Source organism: Caretta caretta, chromosome 2, assembly GCF_965140235.1.
Source record: "Caretta caretta isolate rCarCar2 chromosome 2, rCarCar1.hap1, whole genome shotgun sequence".
Classification (NCBI taxonomy): Eukaryota; Metazoa; Chordata; order Testudines; family Cheloniidae; genus Caretta; species Caretta caretta.
In genome coordinates, this window is record NC_134207.1 from 225841123 (window position 1) to 225862684 (window position 21562).

General features: G+C 42.6%; 1 protein-coding gene across 5 annotated transcripts in view; it reads right to left on the reverse strand.

The window, feature by feature from the left end:
- Positions 1-21562, reverse strand: part of CDK14 (cyclin dependent kinase 14) — a 503511-nt gene that overhangs the window by 142343 nt on the left and 339606 nt on the right. For all 5 annotated transcript variants that reach the window (XM_048838104.2, XM_048838107.2, XM_048838105.2 and 2 more), the window contains one exon: positions 4641-4704. In XM_048838104.2, coding sequence (XP_048694061.1) covers positions 4641-4704 — 64 coding nt within the window. The remainder of the gene's footprint in view (positions 1-4640; positions 4705-21562) is intronic.

Consider the following 21562-nt stretch of genomic DNA (forward strand, 5'->3'; position numbering starts at 1 on the left):
AGTAATTGGCCTGTTCCAGGGCAACACACCTACACATTGCCCTTACTCAGGCCTTGTGGCAAAGCCATAGGCTAGTCCATAGTAAATACTTAGGCACCAACCCAGATTTCATTAGGTCACTGTCATCATTTACTATATGTTTGTACAGTGCTCAGCACCATGGGGCCCCCAAATGCTCGAGACCTCTAGACTCTACTACAATAATAATAATTGTTTTTACTTTAATTTTTGTTTTAACTTCCCAGAACAGCTTGCTCATTTGAGCACGGATCACTTCTTTACAAACAGCACTCACACATGGCCCATGTTGGCTTACATAAACAGGCTGGAAGAGATGACACCTGAGCACAGGGAGATACTATAAGAAAATCAGGATTACAAAATTTTGGAACTGAGTTAGGAAGGCAGCTGTCTCCCATTTGGTCTATTTTGTATTTTTAAAATTAAGTATTTAGATCAGAGGTGGGCAAACTACGGCCTCCGGACCACATCCGGCCCGCTAGACCGTCCTGCCCGGCCCCTGAGCTCCCGGCCGTGGAGGCTAGCCCCCAGCCCCTGCCCTGCTGTCCCCGCTCCCCCATAGCCAGCACTCTGGGCGGCAGAGCTGTGCACTCCTGCTGGGCAGAGCGGCACTGTGTCTGGCTCGGCCAGATGGCGCGACTGCCAGACATGCTGCTCAGAGTGGCACGGTAAGGGGGCTGGGGCCGGGGGTTTGGATAAAGGGCAGAGAGTCCTGGGGGGGGGGGGCAGTCAGGGGACAGGGGGCGGCGGTTGGATGGAGCAGAGGTTTTGGGGGGGGGGGCGGTCAGGGGACAGGGAACTGGGGGGGGTTGGATAGGCATGGGGTCCCGGGGGACCTGTCAGGGGGCGTGGGTGTGGATAGGAGTCGGGGCAGTCTGGGGACAGGGAGCGGGGTGGTTGGATAGGGTGTGGGGTCCCAGGGGGCCTGTCAGGGGGCAGGGGTGCAGAGAGGGATCAGGTAAGTCAGGGGACTGGGAGAGGGGGTTTGGATAGGAGGTGGGGTCCCAGGGGGATGGTTGAGGCGGGGGGGGCTCAGGAGGGGGTGGTTGGATGAGTCGGGGGGTTCTGAGAGGGGTGAGGGCCAGGCTGTTTGGGGAGGCACAGCCTTCCCTATCCGGCCCGCCATACAGTTTTGCAACCCCAATGTGGATCTCGGGCCAAAAAGTTTGCCCACCCCGATTTAGATGAAAAACAGTGTTGAAAATCAACCCAGTAGGTGATTTACTAGATGGGATAAAAGTATTTGCAAACACAAACGGGATGGTTTTGGTGGAGGGCAAAACTAAGGGACAGCAGGAGATGACACAGCAGACAACTTTCAAACTGGTTTCATGATTTGGATGATACGGCGCTATCTCAAAGGGACAAAGGGCTAGTGGGTGAAATAAATGATACAAAATTTTTACATTCCCATTTACCGACTGAGAGCCTCAGAAACAAAACAGGTGGCTAATTTAGAGCTCTCTATGGTTGGCATAAGAAGTGGACTCATCATTCAGCCTGAGAGAAGTTTATTCACATTTTAGGATATTACTCTCTCTCTACTGACCAATCTCAGCAGAATATCCCTGACATCATTGCTTTTGCTAACTGCAATACATGGCAGTTAGGCCTGTGGACACTGGAATGGAGAAGCAGCAACCCAGAACATTGAAAGCAGTGTTTTTCAGATGTTACTTGTCTCTCCCTAGTAAAATGTGATTAGCTCCCTGAGGCAGTGACCGTGTTTTACTGAATCACAGAGTAAAAAATTAGTTACCTACATCTGAATGCAGACAACAAAAAATGAAATTCTGTTTAAACTCTGCTTGTTTTATTTTTCAACTCCACAGATATTTAATTAAGTTGCCAGAATTTTTTTTACTACAGTCACTATTTATTACTGTTACCTTCTGCTCAAATTCCATTGTTTTATGCTTTTAAACAGCTGAGCTTATAACATCAAAGTCTGCCTTGAGCGGATGCTAATGTTCTAATCATCAGTGCTCTTCTTGCACTTCTTTCCTTTCAAATAATTTGTTGTCCTTACTGTTTGCAACTGCTACGCTTAAATTATAGCTCATATATTTATGTTTAGATGGGGATGTTACTTTCTTAGGGCTCTGCTCCACACACAGTCAGTCCTTGCCTGACTAAGGAGTGCTGAACAAACTGTTGGAAAAAGAAAATATATTCCACGCTTTCTATTTTTAAGTACAATAAACTCATACGTCTTGGACACAGATGGAATCAATTCAAATTTGGCAAGACCATTTCAGGTTCACTATATTGTACTCTGGGACTAAGGAAACAAAGAGACTAAGCCATTTCAAAATTATAAATCTGAGAAGTGTTAAAATAAAGCATTAACTCTGCTTCTGCTAGTACAAGGTTACTCAGGAAACTCTTTCAGTCAAGTTCACTCGGAAAATCTCTTATAGGGTGTAATTCATCCAAGTGCAGAGGGTCCATCTAAGCACTATAGGAAGGGTAAGGGGCTGGTTGAGCAGCTGCAAAAGAGACTATACAACCCCTGTGCTCTCCAGAGAGGTTTCCCTGATGGCCAGACACAGGTCAGCATGAGGGGCAGCTTTTTGGATAGTGAAAGGGCCATGTTATACATCCCTAACCAGAGCCAATGTCCCTAGCAGCCCCAAAAAGTGGTATTATTCCAGCTCAGCCCGTAGGATGCAGTTCTTGATATGATGCAAGGCTTGCTTCATGCCCAACCCCTATGCTGTAGGTGTTGGATTTTGCTTCCCCAGTCATTCTGCATTTCACCAGCATAAAGCCCAGGCTTTACGCAGGTGAGGCAAATTTCATCCCTACTGTTGTACAAACCAAAAACTATGCATCTTTGTGACATGTTAGAAGGGCTTATTTCACATTTTCATCATTTTGCTAAGAATACATGTGCACTAAGAGGCTGGAGGGGGCAAAGGGAGCTCTGAGCTAAACATACACTTGCAGCAAAAAGAGGCCTTTTCCCCATGCGGAGGAGCAGACGTCTCTCAACCCCCATGTAAGTGGATGGGAATTAAGGGTGCTCAGCACCTTGCAGCAACAGGCCTCATACACATGAAAACAGTCATCAACCAGGATAATAATGATTTTTGCTTGAAAATATGCATACTTCACAGGGGTGGAGAAAGGCTGAAAGAACAAAGAACACTCTATGCACCCTCAGGGAAATGGAGAAAGTGTTGAGTGACCATTTACCACATTGCATTTATCTTTTTTTCCTCATTACTGCATTTTTATGGTTGGTATGTGTTCAGAGCTGGCAAAATCCATACTCTGTAACAGAGGAAACAAAAACAAATCCAACACAATGGTCATTTTAATAATAACATGCTTCTGTTACATTTCACTAAATGCCAGCTGTCAATTTATTTCCCAATGTCCCTTTGCAAAAATTGATAGAACAAACCCTCACTGCATGATGCACTTCTAAGCTGTTCTCTAAAGAGAAAGTTTCTTGACTGCCATCTACTGTTCAAAACATTTTATTCAACTCCATTTTTTTTGGTGACAAAAATACAGCATCACCAAAGCCAAAAACACGTCCTGTTTTTCCACTTCCAATATCCCAGGGTATTAACAAATGTCTTTGGAACTTTTCTGAAAATAGTGTTTTCTTTAATAAGAATTAAATTTACACACAATTGTTTTTGCATTTTAGAGAAAATCTTTTTTTAATCTAGAAAGTGTTAGGATATAACCCTTCCAGATTTATTAAATAGATGTGTGCTATTATTGAAGGGTTCCTATAGTATTCTATGATGAGCAGCTGTACATCACCCTCTTTCTTTCCAGGTCTTTTGGATGACATAAGCCCCAATCCTGCAAACTTGTTAACTTAATTATGATCTCATTTGAGTAGAATCTGGATTCCATTTCAGAGCAGTAGATCTTGGTACCTACTTCCAGCCTAAATACTGCAATTTATAGGTTAAATTCAAAATAGAAGTCTACTTGTGGAACAGATAAAACATCATTATTTTGATTGCATCCTAGCTTATAAGGGTTACCAACTGGTGTTTGCTTAATAGCAAGAGAAACTTCCTAATGGTTAAATCTATTCGACTGTGGAACAGGTTTCCAACAGTGGTAGAAGCAGCACCATCAGTGTGGCCATTTAAAAGTAGACTGCAGAAAGTGTTAGATAATACAGCAAACTAAACAGTGGCAGAGGAATAAGATGTTTCCGTCTTCAGCTTCCAGGATCCCTTTCCCTATCACTTTGATTCCCCCCTTCAGTACATTATAATTCATAGATATTGCATCTGTTGACTAGTGATACTGGTCCTACCACTCACAGTATATGTAAGATTGCTGTGCAACATGTCACATTAATGTGCTACAAAGGGAAATTGCGGCTAAAAGTCAAAATCCAACTAACATAGTGACATGTGAAATGCTAAAATGAATGCACGGCGGTATGCTTACAATGCATCCGCTATCCTGCAAAACTATTCCGATGATTTTGGAACAATGTTGCAGAAGTCCATTAGTCAGTAAGTAAATGTGCCAAAAGGTAGGAGCATTGTCTCAAAATCCTTCTGTCAGCTAGCACGTAAGATTTTTAATGTGTTTTCCTGGAAAGAGTGAAATCTTGATAACTTGTTGTTTAATCCTACCTGGCTTGAAATGGGGTAAAGAATGGACTCCCGGCCATGTATCTTCATTTGGTGTTCCAAGTACCTGTTAGCAAAAGAAAAAAAGACCTCTTTAATTTTAGCACTGGCAATGCTTGGCTCTTATATAGAGCCATTCTTCCACAGACTACAAAGTACTTTACAATACAAACTGTAATTAAGCTTAATTAATGAAGAAAAAGTTAATTGACTTACCCACGGTCAAGTCAGTGGCAAAGTCAGAAATCAGACACAGGAGCCCTGACTCCCAGTCCTTTACCCCTTGTCAGTAAATTGGACAGTTTATCACAGGGGTTCTCAAACTGTGGGTCACAACCCCATGTTAATGGGGTTGCCATGGCTGGTGTTGGCCCTGGGCCCCAGCAAGCCGGAAGCCCAAGCCCAACCGTCCAGGGCTGAAGCCCAAGCCCAGGGTTACATGCCACTGCCCAAGGAAGAAGTCCTTGGGCTGCCTGGAGCATCTGCCCGGGGTGGCGGGGCTCGGGCGGCAGGGTTCGGGTGGCCTCGGTCTTCGGTCCCAACTCCTGGGATCGGGTAGTAATTTTTGTTGTCAGAAGAGGGTCACGATGCAATGAAGTTTGAGAACCGCTGGTCTATCAGATGATAGATATATTAAAACTGACATTTCACTGACATCATAGAAAGCAGAAATGGCCCAAACTAGGCCTTTGAGCTCACCGGAAATGTAGATCTTTGTAATCCTAAACAAACTGAATGGACATATACAAGTTAAACTATTTTCAACTCCAAGAGCTTGCTAACTGCAATGTAGCAGATGTACACAGATGGCGAACCAGACTTCTAAGAATGCAGTAGGAACCAGAACTTCAAAAGATTGCCCTTAATTTTACATGCATTTAGTGCTCATAAAAACTGAAAGACTGTGGAGACAACAATCCTCCATCTACCCACAGAACAGCTTCTGCTTCTATTCTCTTCTGTGCCAGTTCTTATGCTGCCCTTATCATCATAATATCTGAGCGTCTTCCACCAGTGCATTAAGAGATGTGACTAACATGTACCATATGTGGTTAATTCTCACTTGCATGCTTTACTCAAACAATTGTGCAGCAGCCCTCACCACTGCTACAGCACATATGTTTCACACACATTTGTCTGTAGAAAATGAAACAATTAAGTTTGGGGAATATCCCAGAGAACACCACATCCACAGTTTCAGCACTACATATATCCTGAAATGTATGTCTTTTCCACACACACAACCTGTTTCACCATTGCCCTGTGTAGTCATTTACACTAGTGCAAAGTGGGTGAGAGATGCTATCAAATCAGAATGGTAGCAATTTACATCTACTTTACATTGGTGTAAATGAATACAAAAGGTTCAAGGCAGCAATGAATTAAGACTACTTCTCCCCCTCCCCTCCCTGTTAACATGGAGTAAAATCCCTGGCATCTATGACACAATGTAAAGTATTTCACCCTCTTCTTGAGAGCATCTCACTGCCAATGCAGCATGAGAAAGATTCAGCATGAGAAAAATCTGAAGTAACACATTTTTCACAAAGTCAAAAACAATATGCAATTTTTCACTCAACTTCGCTAATTCAGTCACCAAAATCTCTAGAACTTTTCATTTAGTTTTTGTGAAATTTTAAGTGTCACTCATAAAAATTATACTCAAAATAGTCATCAATTCACAGGGTAAAATCTAACCCCATTTAAGTCAATAGGATTTATGTCATTGATTTCAGTAGGGATTTCACCCTACATCTTTAAGGCCAGAAGGGACCACTGTGTTAAATTAAGTCAAAGCACAATTGTCCAGTCACGCCAGAAGAAAGACCAGGGGGGCCATGAATGTGATTTAATTAGGCCACAACTTTATTCACTTCTAATATCTGGGCGTACCCAGGAACAAATTTTACAGTGCAGGAAGGAGAGGGTTCGGTTTTCTGCTGATCCAGATGCAGGAGCCCCAAACCCTCTTCCTCAGCTCCCTGAAAGGGGGCTAAAAAGAGTTAGGAAAAGGACAGCTCCCCACTGTACAAGACGTAGGAGCCCCAAACACCCTTACTCTGCCTCCCTTAAGGGATACTTTCCTTCAAATTCTTTTCCAATCCATTTTATCTGATAACTGTATCCTTTCCATACTGAGCACGTGCACTGGACATCAGCCAGTAGTTTTATGTACTAAGTTGCAACATTCTAACCCAACCCCCTACATCACCCCAGTGGGTCCCAGACCAGCTGTGGGGAAGGTGAAAAAACCCATTCTGCCTTGGCCAACAAATTCCCTCCCAACCCCCAAGGCGAAGGGCAACTGGCATAATGCCTACAGCAGGTCAAGAGGGAACTTGGTGCTTTTGCCAAGTTCCTGGGTTGGCGCTGCCAGCGCAATCCTGATAAATCAGGGTCTCTCTACAGCTGCATGGGGCATTAACCCTCCCTTCCAGTGAGCATGAAGAGCCGTGCAGTGATCTTCTGACCTGGCACCAACTGCTTCCTGCCCTTCTTGTCTACCCCTGTAAACTCCCCCTCCTCACCATCTCTTGTAAGAAGTCTTAAAGGGGCAACACAATTATCTTCCATCTATCTGGACAAAGACCCCCACGCATGAAGGTTGTGTTGGGCACAATGGCTGGGGCCTAGTGAAGAATCCAAGGCTAAGCTTTTCTCCTCAATCTGTAAGGAGATGGGTAACAGGTAGGGCTGGGTAGTGGGGTCTGTGTGTGTAGTGGCGGGGGGACAATGTGAGCAGGCTTAAATGAAATGTTAATGCATCTGTTTTCAACGGGTATTTGAATTTGGTGTTGTTGTGGGTCTGTTTCTTTACTGGAGTGTTTTTAAAAGAGTGCCAAGGATGCCCAATGCCTTGGGATGGATGGCATTGTATAGTAGAGTAGTTAAAAATTGAAATAGATGGTTAGGGAAGTAGCTTAAATTTTAATTTGTACAATCTTAAATAATTGGGATTCCTATTTGTTGTTCACAGTAACTACTTTCTACAGTAACATTAATATCATGAACAGTGGCTTTAAAATCTGATTTATAACAAACTGATCATTAAAAAATACCAATTTATATTCTCTCTAGGGGCTATATTTATTAAAAATATTGAAAATTATCACTGGAATTTAAATTCATATTAGAAATCAGGTAAATGCATATGAATGAACATTCTACGTATGAAAAGTCAGTATCCAAAACTCATTCATAAATCAATCTCTAGCAGTTTTGTTCCTGAGCGTTCTTCTTAACTTCAGTAAAAAGAAGTGCAAGCAGTCATGTCTCAAAGCAAAAGCAAATCTGAGGATGATGAGTTCTCATGTCCCTCTGTTTTATTGATTATTCAGGGAGGAGGTAGCGATAAAAAATCACTGATAAAAGAGTAAATAAGAAGCAAAGATGACAGTGAGAGCAGGCAGCAAACCTGCAACTCCAGGTGAGCAAAAAAAATGCTATAATGCAAATTAGAGGGGAACAAAAAGATCCCCTCTGAGTAACTTAAAAAGGACGCTGGTAGTTTCTTATAGCAGAGATGCTATGCATCACAGGTGGTTTCTTTTAGTGTACAAAACTCAGGTGTGTCACTACTGGTAGAACCTGGATTCTTATGACCGTGATCAAGAACACTCCTTCCCATCTACACCTCCTGGGAAGAGCATGACCTTTCCTTCCCAATGTGTACCTTGCCAGAGATATCCATGCCTTATCACCTCAAAACTGGATTACTGTAATGCGCTCTATTTGGGGTCACACACTGAGACCACTTGGAACTCAGCATACAGCTCTCTGTTTACTAAGTGCAATTGCTCCCTGAAGGGCATTTCACATCTGTGCCTGAGGCACTGCACTGGCTGTTGTTTTAACCTATAAAGTCCTTTACGGTATGTGACCTGGGTGCCTGAGAGACTGCCTCTTTCCCTGTGTCTTTTGGCACAACTGAGATCAGCAGAGGCTCTCAAGGTGGAGTCCCAAATGTAAAAAAGAGGGAGCTGTTGGCAGTGGATCCCCATGAGGGGTCCTCAGCTCTGGAATTCACTCCCCTCTCTTGGTGCAGCAGAACCACTTCTGTTAAGTTTCAAGGCAGGCTGCAAAGCCTATCTTTTCTCTGAGGCTTTTGGGCATGGGCTTGGCTGAGGAGATTTTCTTTCTTTCTTTTTTTTTTTTTTTAAAGGACTGCTATGAAGGGGTTTTAAAATCTTTTTTATTGTGTCACCCATAATATATCTGTGTACTGAGTGTGGGATGACCTGGGCAATCTGATGTTTATTATGAAAATTAAATTTATGTAAGGTCAACGAGAGCATTGGCAGGGGCCTGTGCATGTTAGCTGAGAGTTGAGGTTTCAGAGCTCTGGCTCTGCTATTTGCCTTCTGACATTCAGCAAGTAATTTAGCCTCTCTGTGCCTCAGTTTTCCTATCTGTGAAATGGATACAATAATACTAACCTACAAGCTGTGCTGCAAGCTTTAACTCTATGATTAATTATATTTAAAAAATCATCCAAGTTTGCTGAGTGATTTACAGCACAAACACAAAGGCATCACCCTTTCGCTGAAGTGTTTTCTAACTAAAAGGTGCTCCTTTTAGGTGGATGCATAGTGATCCAGCCAAATACAGTAAACAAATGCAGCATTTAAAATGTAACACAACTAGTGAAAATAAACAATGGGGAGCAGGGAGGGAAGGGCAAGAGTAATAAGATCATATGACTACTAAGTTATGGTATGTACAGACATCCTGTTGATTGCATTAAAGTTTTATTTGTAGTTAATGTTTATAAAACACTGTTTTCAATATTTCAAAAACAGTGTTTAATTCCTGATTGAATGAGAGGTGCTGTGCACTAGAACTGTGGTTCTTTCACAGCCTAACTTCCCCTTTCTTCTTTCTTTTCATTACTCTTATTGACTGAAAGAGTGTGTGTGTGTGTGTGTACAGTGCTAAAGCAAGGGGTGAGAAGCCAGGAAGTGCCCCTGATTCACTTGTGTCATGATCAAGTAAAATAGTTCTTTGCAAAGCCATTTTCTTCTAGCTCTGTATAATCAGTTCTTCTAACCAGCAACCATGCACTATAATTCTGTCATGCCAGCAGAGGGAGCCAGTGGATTAAAAACAAAGATTTTTTTCCAGCTCTTCCAAGCGAAGCAGTAAGTATGCTTGAAAATGTTGTGTATTTTGTAGCACACCTCAGCAATTCAATGAACAATCCCTCTAAATAACTGTATCACTAAAGGAAAATTATTCACCCCCTCTCAATAAGACTCCCTTACATTATCAGTATTAACTGTCCAGTATTTTAGATGAGATTGATGTGCCCTGTATATACACACTCTCCTTCAGTCAATAACAGCAATATAAAGAAAGAAGGGCAAATTTAGGCTGCGAGTGAGCCACAGTTCTAGTGTCTAGCCCCTCTTCTGCACTTTACAGGTAGAAATCAAAGCTAGTTCATATAATCTGAAACCTAAAATCTTAACATAACATGAAGAAGGTTTGCTGTGTTGAGGTAACATAAGGATCAGAATAAGAGAAACAAGGAAGTAACTTTGGTTTCCAAAATGACACAGGAACCAAAACAAAAGGCTTTGCTATGTGATCACTTTTCACACTAAACTGTGACCAATTCCGCCCCCCCCCCCCCCAGCCTTCCTATTCATTTTCTGTCTATATATTCTAACACTGTCACAGCATCTGGGAGCCAGTTACAAAATAAGTTCTGCTCATAGTAGGACCCAAACTCTCTACATCACTTTTTCTGTTGTCAACAGTGGCTCTTCTGCCAAAGACAACCAGGGTATTCCATCACTTGGATTATTATTTATAGGGTGGTAGCACCTATTGGACACAATCAGCGATCAGGACCCCATTGTTCTGTGAATGGTACAAAGACACAGTGCTTGTCCCAATGAGCCTACAGTCTAAACATACGAGAAAATACAGCAGGTAAAGATAAATGACTAACAAGGAGGACAAAGTAACAGTGAAACAATCCTACTTGGCACAATAAGGAGGAATAAACTTCCTGTCCACTGCCTAGGCATTACCAAGAGTTTTGAAGGCATCATGTCAGAGGTGGTTTAAAGAGGGATTTCTGTGGGAAAGCCAGTACAATGCGGTAAGGGATACCGAAGAATTTATCTTAGCCAATTTACTGAAAAAGAGGGTACTTTAAGACAGCCACATATTGTCCTTATGGCACACTCCACATAGCTAATACGCTGTTAGCCTGTTGAATGTAGGGGTCAGGCAGGGGAAATGCAGTTTTATCTCTAAGGGTATGTCTTCACTGTAGAGTTGATTCAGGCTTTTACACCAGTATTGATCCTAATCCTCCTCCATCCACACACTGGGTTTAGTAGCGCTCTCTCTGCCCAGGCTAGCGGGCACAGCTGGGGATGTGGGTTCCAGCTTGTGTTCCACTTTCCCATAGGCTCACTTTGCAGCAAGAATCCAGGCTAAAAATCACTTGAGTGGTGATAGTCCTCCAATGCCTTCTCACAATTAACTGTGTGTGTCCAGAAGGACAGACAAGTTCACCCATAATTCACTGGGAAGAATCATAAAATGGCTCATCTTATGGCAGCACAAAGAACCAGGGGGATGCACCCCTAGACGTCTGAGTTGTGCAGGAAATGGTTTTCCTGTCCCAGGAAAATTTTCAAGATTTTCAACATTTTTTCCCTTTCTGCATTTGAAACGGGCCTTTCAAATATTTTCTCACCCGATCCCCCACCCAACAAAAAACAAACAAGCAAAACCAGACTCGCCCCAGGAAAGCCAATAGCCCAGAGATTCAAACACTTACCTGAGGCTTTTGCTGGTTCATACCAAGGACATGAACCTGGGTCTCCAACATGCCAAGTAAGTACCTTATCCAATGGACTATTGGCCATTTGGGGTGGGGAGGGTGGGAGGTCACAGTGCATGCATCTGTGTCTGTCTCGCTCTCACAAGTTCTATCCTGAGAATCCTTCCCAATGAAAATTTTGTCAAAATAGATTCATTTCTGTGAAAAGTTTTGGTTTTGATGGTTCTACATTTTCTGATGAAAAAGCGTTCTGTCAAAAAATTCCTAACCAGTTCTAGGCCTACTGCCACACAGCACCAGTGAGAACCCAGCAACTTGGGTAGGGTTTTCAAGTGTAGATGCTCATACCTTGGGATAGCTACCTGGGGTGCTCCAATCTGGGTGCTGATCACCCAGGCTAACTGTGGTGATGACTTACCTTAGGGGGAGCTGCTCTCTATGCTCATGCTTGATACACTAATTTGAAGGAGTGAACTCCTGGTGCCCACTGTCATATTAAACGACAGGCTCAGTAATAAAACAATTAAAATAGCTAAAGCACCTTGGGAAATAAAGGGATTTTACTGTAACTGGTTTGACTTTTTGAGTTGGAAAAGAAACTGCTGCTTTGCTTTTTAAAATTAGTTTTACAAAGACCTCACTAATGCACTGCCTGGTATCCAAGCCAACCTTTATTTTGTGGTCATCATAGCTTGTGAACAGCATAACATTGTCAACATAATGAGTCATATTGTCCTATATTTTCTTCAGAGAGCAAAAATAATTACATAATGTTGCATAATGGCCACTCTGGTAACATAGTTTGCCTAGCTGATCTGGGTCCCTTGGGGGATGACCCTTGGCTTAATTCCTTCCCTCCAGCTCTTTTTGAAGTGGTGGAGTAGCCAGTAATGGGCCAACAGATTCACCTCAATTGCGGAATATACAAAGCTTTATCCTATTAAAAACAAAACTCAGAGTACAGTGCTTTAATACCTGGTTATGTACAATTTCCTTAATATTTGGTATAAGAATTCTTGGTATTCCTCAAGAAAGGTATTGGTTTGAGGTTGTCGCCCCCACCACAAAAAGACCATCCAGCCAGAAGCAGATCCAGAAGTTTGCAATGACAAGGCAGGAGTGTGAGCAAGACCAGAAGGCCAATGAGTTACACTTTGTTAAAGACAGGCTCTATGAATTCCTGGCTGTTTACTGTATTCTCTTTTAGACTCTTCATGTATTGGGTCAACTCTTGATGGATAAACATTAAAGCAAATCCATTCAAAAAGTCTTCAGAGCAGATCACCATTTTTTGAACTAAGAGGTGTTTGAGAGGTTTTGTTCTTCTCCCCCCCCCAAAAAAACAACCAACCAACCAACCAACCAACCCACGGACTTTTAAAAAAAAAAACTTGTGTGGAAAAATTGTCAAAAATTCATTCAATTTTCATTTAGAAACTTTTCATTTCACTTCACACTTAGTTTTTCCAAAAACCATCAAGAAGATTTCAAATATTGTCTCTCCACTAGCTGATCCACCACACAGTACATTATGAGAATCCTTGGCTGTGGAGCATCATGGGAGACGATGGCTGTCTGGACAACAAAACCGGAGAGGAGAATGGGGGCATGAGGCACCTGAACCCAACTCCCATGAGGCATCACAGGGGCATTTCACAATCATCTTTTTGTTTTCTTCTCATCTGAAATTTTTTGGCTGGTCGTGTTTTCATAAAAAGTCGGTATTTTCTGCAGGAAGCAGACATTTCACAAAATGCTTCATTTAGCTGAAAACTGGACAATTGTCAGCCAGTTCCTGCCTAGTTCCCAGGTGGAAGGAGAAGTCAAGCAGCACTGTGGAATCCAGGAAGGGGGGAGGGATTTAAAAGTGGGAATAGGAGGGCCAGCAGAGCTGGCTTTTAAAGCTCAGAAGCCTGATGAGCTCCAGGAGCGCTCACCACTTTGTTTTCAGAGAAGGATTTTCCCAGTCAGAAAAGCTACTCTGACTGCCTGTAGATGGGTTGCTAAGGCTACGTCTACACTACTGCAGTAAGTCGACCTACGCTATGCAACTCCAGCTACCTGAATAACATAGCTGGAGTTGACGTACCTTAGGTCAAGTTACCACGGGGTCTACACCGCAGGGGGTCGATGGGAGAAAATCTTCCGTTGACTTCCCTTACTCTTGTCATCGGGGGTAGAGTACAGGGGTCGACTGGAGAGTGATCTGCAGTCGATTTGGTGGGTCTTTACTATACCTGCTAAATCGACCATCGGTGGATCAATCTCAGAGTGTCGATCCTGGCTGTAGTGTAGACTTGCTCTAAGCATAAGGCATCAAATCCAGACGGTCTTACAGCAAAAACTGCTCATGTGGCCTCCTCTTTTGCTGATGAAATTCCCTTCTGATCTGCTGAAGAGAAGAAGTTTATTTGATATCTTCTTGCCATTCCTTCTGTGCTGAGAAGTCACTTGCTAAAATCTTTTCCACTTACAGGGAAGATGGTCGGAAGCTTTCAAAATCAGTCATCAAAAAAGGAGGAAAGGACAACCTGACAAGGCAAAAACGGTTCTGCGGATCAAAATACTACAAAGTTCTTCTCGAGAGTGTTCGCCCTGAGCGAAATAATCGCCATCTTCACCATGGTGAGGCCAATTTCATTGCACTGCCTGGCTTCCAATGTCATTGAGCAGGAGAGATATATAGCAATTGGGGACATTCAGCAGCTTTCTTCATCTTCACATTTAGTCTTTCTTTGTCAAAAAAAATTAAAAAGACAGATGTAATGACTATCAGTATATTGCACGTATTGGCTCAAAGTCAGATGATTGACAATTGCATCTATACTTCCTTGTCTTATTCTGCAGGGCATGATGTATGGCAGTTAAGTGTCAGACTTAATATTCAAAAGAGAGAAAGAGAAATGGAATTGTCTTGATACCAGTCATTGTTTTCACACCAGGAGCTCAGCAGTTCAGTTTCCTTGAGGGACAATAAATCTATCATTTTGGATTACACACTTCCACATCTATCAGTGATGAGCAAACAAATGTTATCTTTGGGAAGATACTAAATGTTCCAGGGTTCCTAGCTAGATTGACAAATTATATCAATTCCTTCTCCAAAATGACAGTGCTCATCAGTTAAGGTTGCACCAACATATCTGAGGCTATATACATATAGCCGTTTATTTATTTGGACTTATACACAATGAAAGGAGCATCTACTCGTGGTTCTAGCTGCCCATGAGGTAACTTAAAATACAGTTATCGAAGCCTCATTCCAGTCTAACTAAACTGCAACAATTCCATACAATCTCTGACCAGCAAACTAACCAAATCAAAAGTGAAAATGAGAAAGGATCACTTAGTGGCTGAGACACAGGACTGGGACTGAGGAGGTCTGGGTTCAATTCCCAGCTTCACCACAAACTTCCTATAAAATCCTGGGCAAGTCACTTATTCTCTCTGGACTTCAGTTCCTCATCTATGAAATTGGGATAATAATACTTCCTTTCTCTCATCTTTAGTCTATCTTTTGTTTACAGTGTATTTATAGCGACTAGCACAGTGAAGTGCTGATCTCCTTTGCAGCCTCTAGATGCTACTGTAATACGTACAATAAAACAACAATGTTCCCCTCCTCTTTTCCAACCGCTGACCTCTATCAAAATTTTCATCTCTTTTAAAAATAGGAAAGGAAAAAAGGTGAGAAGAAGAGATTCCTTATATTAGAAATACACAGACTAGAGACTCATTGCATGGGAATGAGATATGAAGGAAATAAAAACAATCTTTTTGAAGAGCTGACTCAAGATGGAAGACATTTAATTAAAATTCAAGTTTTTTATTTTTATTTATAAATCAGGCTCCTGTTATTGCTAGATTTATGTTGTTACACTATTTTATCCTGATAATTTAAACATTTACAATTGATATAAAATAACAGAGGAAACAAAAATCCCACAGTCACCATTTCATCATATGGAGTAGGTAAATGTGCACTAGAATATACATTTCAGTGTGAAGTTCAGACATTCAAATCTAAACCACCGGGCACACATAACTTAGACCCCAGATTTATTAAGAGAAAACAAGAGCTTTTTGCACTTTTTTTGTTTGCTTTTCATGAAAAATGGACTCTTCCATTAAAAAAATGGAAGTTTGACATTTTTCCACCAGCTCTGCCCAAAACAATAAGAGATAACTTCAAGTGACAGATGAATAATGTCTACAGCATCCACAAGAGCAATGCAGACACTGTGAAAAAGAAAAAAGCATGTTTACCAACAAATAAAGCGCCCTACTAAGCAAGTTCTTTTCTGCTGTGCAGATAAGTGATAGCGTTGCATGAAATATACAAGTTGCTAGAGTACATTCTGTTCTGTGTAGCGTGGGGAAATCAATAAAAGCAGAATCGAGTGTGTGTAAAATAAAAGACAATCTTTCAGGCACTATGCAGTATTTTTACATTCCATTATGTCAGAGAAAAACGCCTACTTTCATCCATGAAGAGTGTTTTGTTATCAAATCTATTTCAAACAACATCAAAGTGACAAGCCAATAAGGATGAGAAAAGCAGGCCAGATAAAGTTAGCATTGATCTTCCCACAAAACTTGAACAAAACACAAGCTGAACTTTTTTTAAAATTATATTAGTCTTTTGCTCATATTTATGCTGCTTAGTTCTGACCAGGATCAACATAAGAAGTGCAAAGTAGGGTGAGAAAACTGTTCTTGCTGTACTGCTGGCCTGAGTGGAAGTGGAAAGTAAAAGAAATCTTATCAGGAAACCTATTTAACATGTGATTTCATGCCTACTTTTGTAGAGCTGAAATGGTTCTCCTTACTTTTACATATTGGCCCACACCAAATGTTTGGAATTTCTCTCATCACTGGCTCTGTGCCACATGTAACACTTTGATAGTACAACTAAATTCACAATTTTTTATTTAGAGGTAATTGAAACGACCACTTGGAGGGCCCACTGGCAGAGGGCCTGGAGCAATTCTGTTGAGCAGGAGTAAGAGGATAGGGGAGGGAGGCTGCATGGCGCGCATACCCCCTACAAGCATGGAGTCCAGCTCCACCCAAGCTTCCTGCACAGCAGTGCCCAAGAGATGGGGAGTACGTGAACCAGAGTGGGGTGGAGCCAAATGGAGGGAAGCAGATGATTATCTTATTGGAATTTAGGGCTACTTCAGTATCCACAGCTGCTCTGTGGCCTGGAGGGGACAATCTGTCTTGGTGCAGTACTTACATGGCCACATTACTCTAGTGATTCCTTGTTCATTTCCATGTAGCTGCCCCGTCTGGCTACTCAGTCTGTGTGCTGAATATGTCCCTGGGCTAATATTTTATGGAACTCCGTGGAAGAAAAGCAGACTATAGATTGCACCGGAGCAGGATGTGAAATCCTGAGTCACACTGCAGCACTGATAATGCTTGATTCATCTGCATTCCTAACTGCTCAGTTGGGTGAGAGATTTGTGCATGGAGTTGTTAAAGAATCAAGCCCTACGATTTATTTCCTTATGTATTTGCAGTAGTGGCTGTCAGTGAGCTGCATTTTTTTAAAAATAATATGCCCATAATTCAATCAAAATTGAAAAGAAATCAAAGCCCAGCCTATTTTGTATAATTTTCACTAGAAAAAAGAGCAGCTGTGAAGCAAATGCTCAGAATTAAATGGTACTAATCTTGAAGTCCCTGGTAGGTTTTCCATTGTGCAGAAACATTTTCCCTCTCTAACTCCTCCCCAGAATGTCTCTTCACATCTATTCAGATCACTTATGAACAAGGTACTCTGTACAATTGTAATGGGAAATGTGTAAGGGGGCATTCAGTCAGGTAAGTAGCAAGAGAATTCATTAGCTTCAAAATGCTCCCTGACATCTATAAACTAATTAAATGTCAGACGTGGGATTGGGTAGTAACCTAAAATCCTAGAGCCCTACCCAGGCCAACATCTCTCTGGCTTTCTGTGCTGCCCAAGCTGCAGGAGGCTCCACAGCAGGCTGATCATGGATTGGAACAAAATAACCCAGAAGCCTCTGCACAGTTGGGAGTTGTAGAGCTGGCCCAGAATGGAGAGGGAAAACTCACGCCGAAGTGACCTACCCCGTCCTGGACAGATCTATCTTCCCCATCTCCACACTGGGCTGGCTCAGCCTGTTGGAGTTGCCAGTATATTGCTGCCCCAAGGCTGACAAATTAGAGAGACTGACTGGTTTGCATTAAAAACAAAATCAAGCCTTACAGCTACGTGAGGAAACTCAAACTGCAGTTGCTGGAGAGGAGTGGATGGAGGCCCTTGCTCTTGATTACTACAGCTGGGATGCCTCGGCTCTTGGCCATTTATTGGAGAGTGAGAAGGACTGTTTCTGTCTCTCTTTAGAAGGACAGGGAACTGTCTCATCTTCCCCCCGGGGGGTCCCTCCTTGACAAGCACAATTGTTGTCAGACCTTGAAGCCCTTTAACATCTGCCCTGGTTTACAATGTAGAGAGGGAGAAGTATGCCTTTGCAGTTGGGAGTCTGCCATCCTGTCTGCACAGCCAGTGTGGCGCACGGAATAGCCCTGCCCAAGCAGCTACAGGAGGTACCTCTATCCTTCTAATTGCCTTCTATGATTGGTTACCAATTTTTCCACTGATTTTAATTCAGCTGAACACAAGTTAAAGCCTAAGACCCATATGAGGATTTTGCAAGCCCGGCTGTGCTGGCTCAGGCAGCCAGCTCATTGGAACTTGCTGCGGCTGAGGGATATACTATGTGGGTCTTTCTAGAAATGCTGGCATATCAAAACAGCAAAGCGGTTTTTGTATCAGAGCCATTTTTGAAGACCACAAAGTTGGCACAGATCGCATACACACAAATTCCTATTGAACGTCACAGTGTCCAATCTCATTGGCATGGGCCGAAACATACCATTTCATCATGACATTTAAAGGTCTAAAGCTACCATCACTTCTCAAACCCTGTAATAAATTTGACCAAGTTTATATATCTTAATATGATAAAAACAGTAAGTAAATATTTTAAGATTAAATAAAATAACTTTTCTCCATTATAGTATTGCTCTTTAGTTTTTAAAACAAAAACATGCATGTTTTCAGCCAGATCCTTGGCTGGTGTAAAATCTGCACAGTATCATTAAAGTCAGTGGACCTATGCCACTTTACACCACACGAGGATCTAGCTCTGGGATTTTAGTTTGCATATAAATATATTTACATATAGCATTTTACAAGAGCAAAATCCCACTCCAAAGTAGTAAGATATACTGTACTTTTTGGATGCTGGAAACACTTTGTTTCTGGCCCCCTGCCTAGTTAAAAGACACGTTAGGAATAAGTGTATCCCATTATGATAGTACACTAAAATTTGTCATTCCTTCTGCACAGGGAATAGCACATGCACAGCACAACAGAACCTCATTACTTGATAGAGACACATGCGCATTGCAAAGGAGGCAGGGTACAGTGGTCCATTGCCATACTACAAATGGGTTCACTGTTGTGCTGAGATCCAGGTGCAAAAAAATGACTGCTATCAAGACTAATTCTTTTCTCACTTTTTAAGAAAATATATTAAGCCTGGTACTCAACTTTCATAGTACAGCACAATACTAGAGTCAGATCCATTGTTAGAAGTTTTGGTTATTTTTCCAACTTGCATTAAGCTTGAGCTTGAACCTGCATTAAGATTCATGTGAGCAGATCCCTGTGCCTGAAGCATTAGGCCCTTTGTCTGTCCCCCCCATAAGAGGTCATTTATTCAATGTACTGTGGGTTCAGGAGGCCAGACATGTTGCCCTTTGCTGTTTAGAGAACGTATGGTCCAAGATATAACAGTGCTACAGTATTTCTAAAATGGCCAATGAACCAATAATAGAGATCCAATTGTGTGTGTGGACGGACAGAGGGTGGATATTTGTGCAGTATTCTTATATGTTCAGATATCCTGCTTATCCCTACAATGGACCTAACCAGAATCCCCGATTCAAACAACTCTTTAGAAGTCCAACTCCTATAACTGTAGTCATCTCAATTTACCCTGCTTCAAATGTGCTTCCTACAGCAGAACCTCAGGGCGCTGCTCACTGTAAAGCTAATTCAGACAGAACAGCTACATTCTGATATTTAGAAAGCAGGACTCTTGTGAGATTGAATACCTTTCTTGAATGGAGCAGACCAGCAGAGTGGACAGACTCTTGGTTGTGTTAAGGGCACCTCTTAAAAAATCTGTGGCTCAGCCCATCTGTGTTTGAGGGGCACAGGCTCTTCAAAAAGAAGCTGGTATTTTTGAACATCCTCATGAGATCCTAGGTAGGAAAGTATCATCAGCGTTTTACAGGTAGGGGACCCAGGCACTGGTTGATTCTGAGTCTTACCCAAAGCCTATCAGAGCCAATGGAAAGACTCCCACTGACTATCAGGGGAACTGAACCAGGCTCTGTGTAAACTGCCGAAGGTCAGGCACAGACAAACAGTACCTTGAACTGAACCCATGTGTTGAGCCAGTCCAGTGCATTAAAGCACTTTACTCACCATTCTGGCCACTGTGCTTTAAGAAAGATTTGTCTAGTAGCACTTTATTGCTTCTTAATTGTATTTTATTAACAACAACCACCACCACCCTGGGGGTGATTAGAGATTTTCACTTTGCTTTCAAGTAAATCAGGGTAAAAGCTGACAGGACTGCAAATGAAGTTCAACTGGAAGAGCAGCTGCACTGACAGCTTCAGTGGACAGATTTGTTTTCTTTGACATTAGCACAGTCAGTAACTTCACCTGTGACTGCTGAGTTCTCACATGTTCTGAGTCACAGGAACTAGGGGTAGAGTGTCTTCTTCGTCCCCTAAACACTAGGGCAGTGGCTCTCAACCTTTCCAGATGATTGTGCCTCTTTCAGGAGGCTGATTTGTCTTGTGTACCCCAAGTTTCACCCCACTTAAAAACTACTTGCTTGCAAAAAGTAGACATAAAAATACAAAAGTGTCACAGCACATTACTCCTGAAAAAATGCATACGTTCTCATTTTTACCTTATAATTATAAAAGAAATCAATTGGAACACAAATATTGTATTTACTTTTCAGTGTATAGTGTGTAGAGCAGTATACACATGAAATTTTAGTTTGTACTGACTTCACTAGCGCTTTTTATGTTGTCTGTTATAAAACTACGCAAATATGTGGATGAGTTGATGTACCCCCTGGAAGACCTCTGCGTACCCCACAGGTACACGTACCCCTGGTTGAGAACCACTGCTGTAGGTAACCGATGCATGAGCGAGCCACAACCACAGCCTTTGGTCTTGGTGGAGCGCCAAGACTGTTCCCTCTTTGCTCTCCCAAGGGCACAATCCCTGCTAAGGACAAAACTGGCATGCAGGGGGCAGCAACCTGCATTGTAGGAAGAGGTACATTCAGTGGGTGTGCTCCTCCAGCATGCTAAGCATCTCTTTGTTTGACTAGGGAACCTCTGGTTCATCTGAACAACTACTGGGAGAAAGCCTCCCAGCCCAGGTCCACAGACCTGTGTTAGTGGGGCTCACAGTAGTGCACTAAACATAGCTGTGTAAACAATGACTTGGACTGGAGCTCAGGCTCTGAAGCCTCCCTCCTCATGTCACCAAGCCCAACCCACACTGATCCCAGCCACAGCGTTTACACTGCTCTTTTTAGCGCGCTAGCATGAGCCCTACTAACACAAATCTGTGGATTTGGGTCGGGGGGCTCGCTCACAAGTGCAGTGTAGACACACCCCAGCATGTTAGGGAAGCTCTTTGTAGGGCTATAAAGGCATTTACACTTAGATCATCAACACAGATTCTGAGCACCTGTTCTTCACACACTGCTCAGCAGTGGGGGTTGAGAGAAAAAGATACTTCCCTGAAGCTGCTAGTGCCTGCTAAACACTTTCCCTTCAAGCTCACTGGTGCTGGAAGGACTGCAAAAGTGGGGGGTCCAGGGAGACACCCATAGGCCAACTGTCCTGGAGCCCCTGCCTCCTGCTCCTTACCCAAGCCTCCCTCCTGGTGAGGCCCTTGCTCTCAGGTGATGGGTCCATCCCGTGACCCAGATCCAGCCAGTTATTGGCACCCAGAGGTGCCTCCGCCATGGGCCCAGCAAGCATCATGACA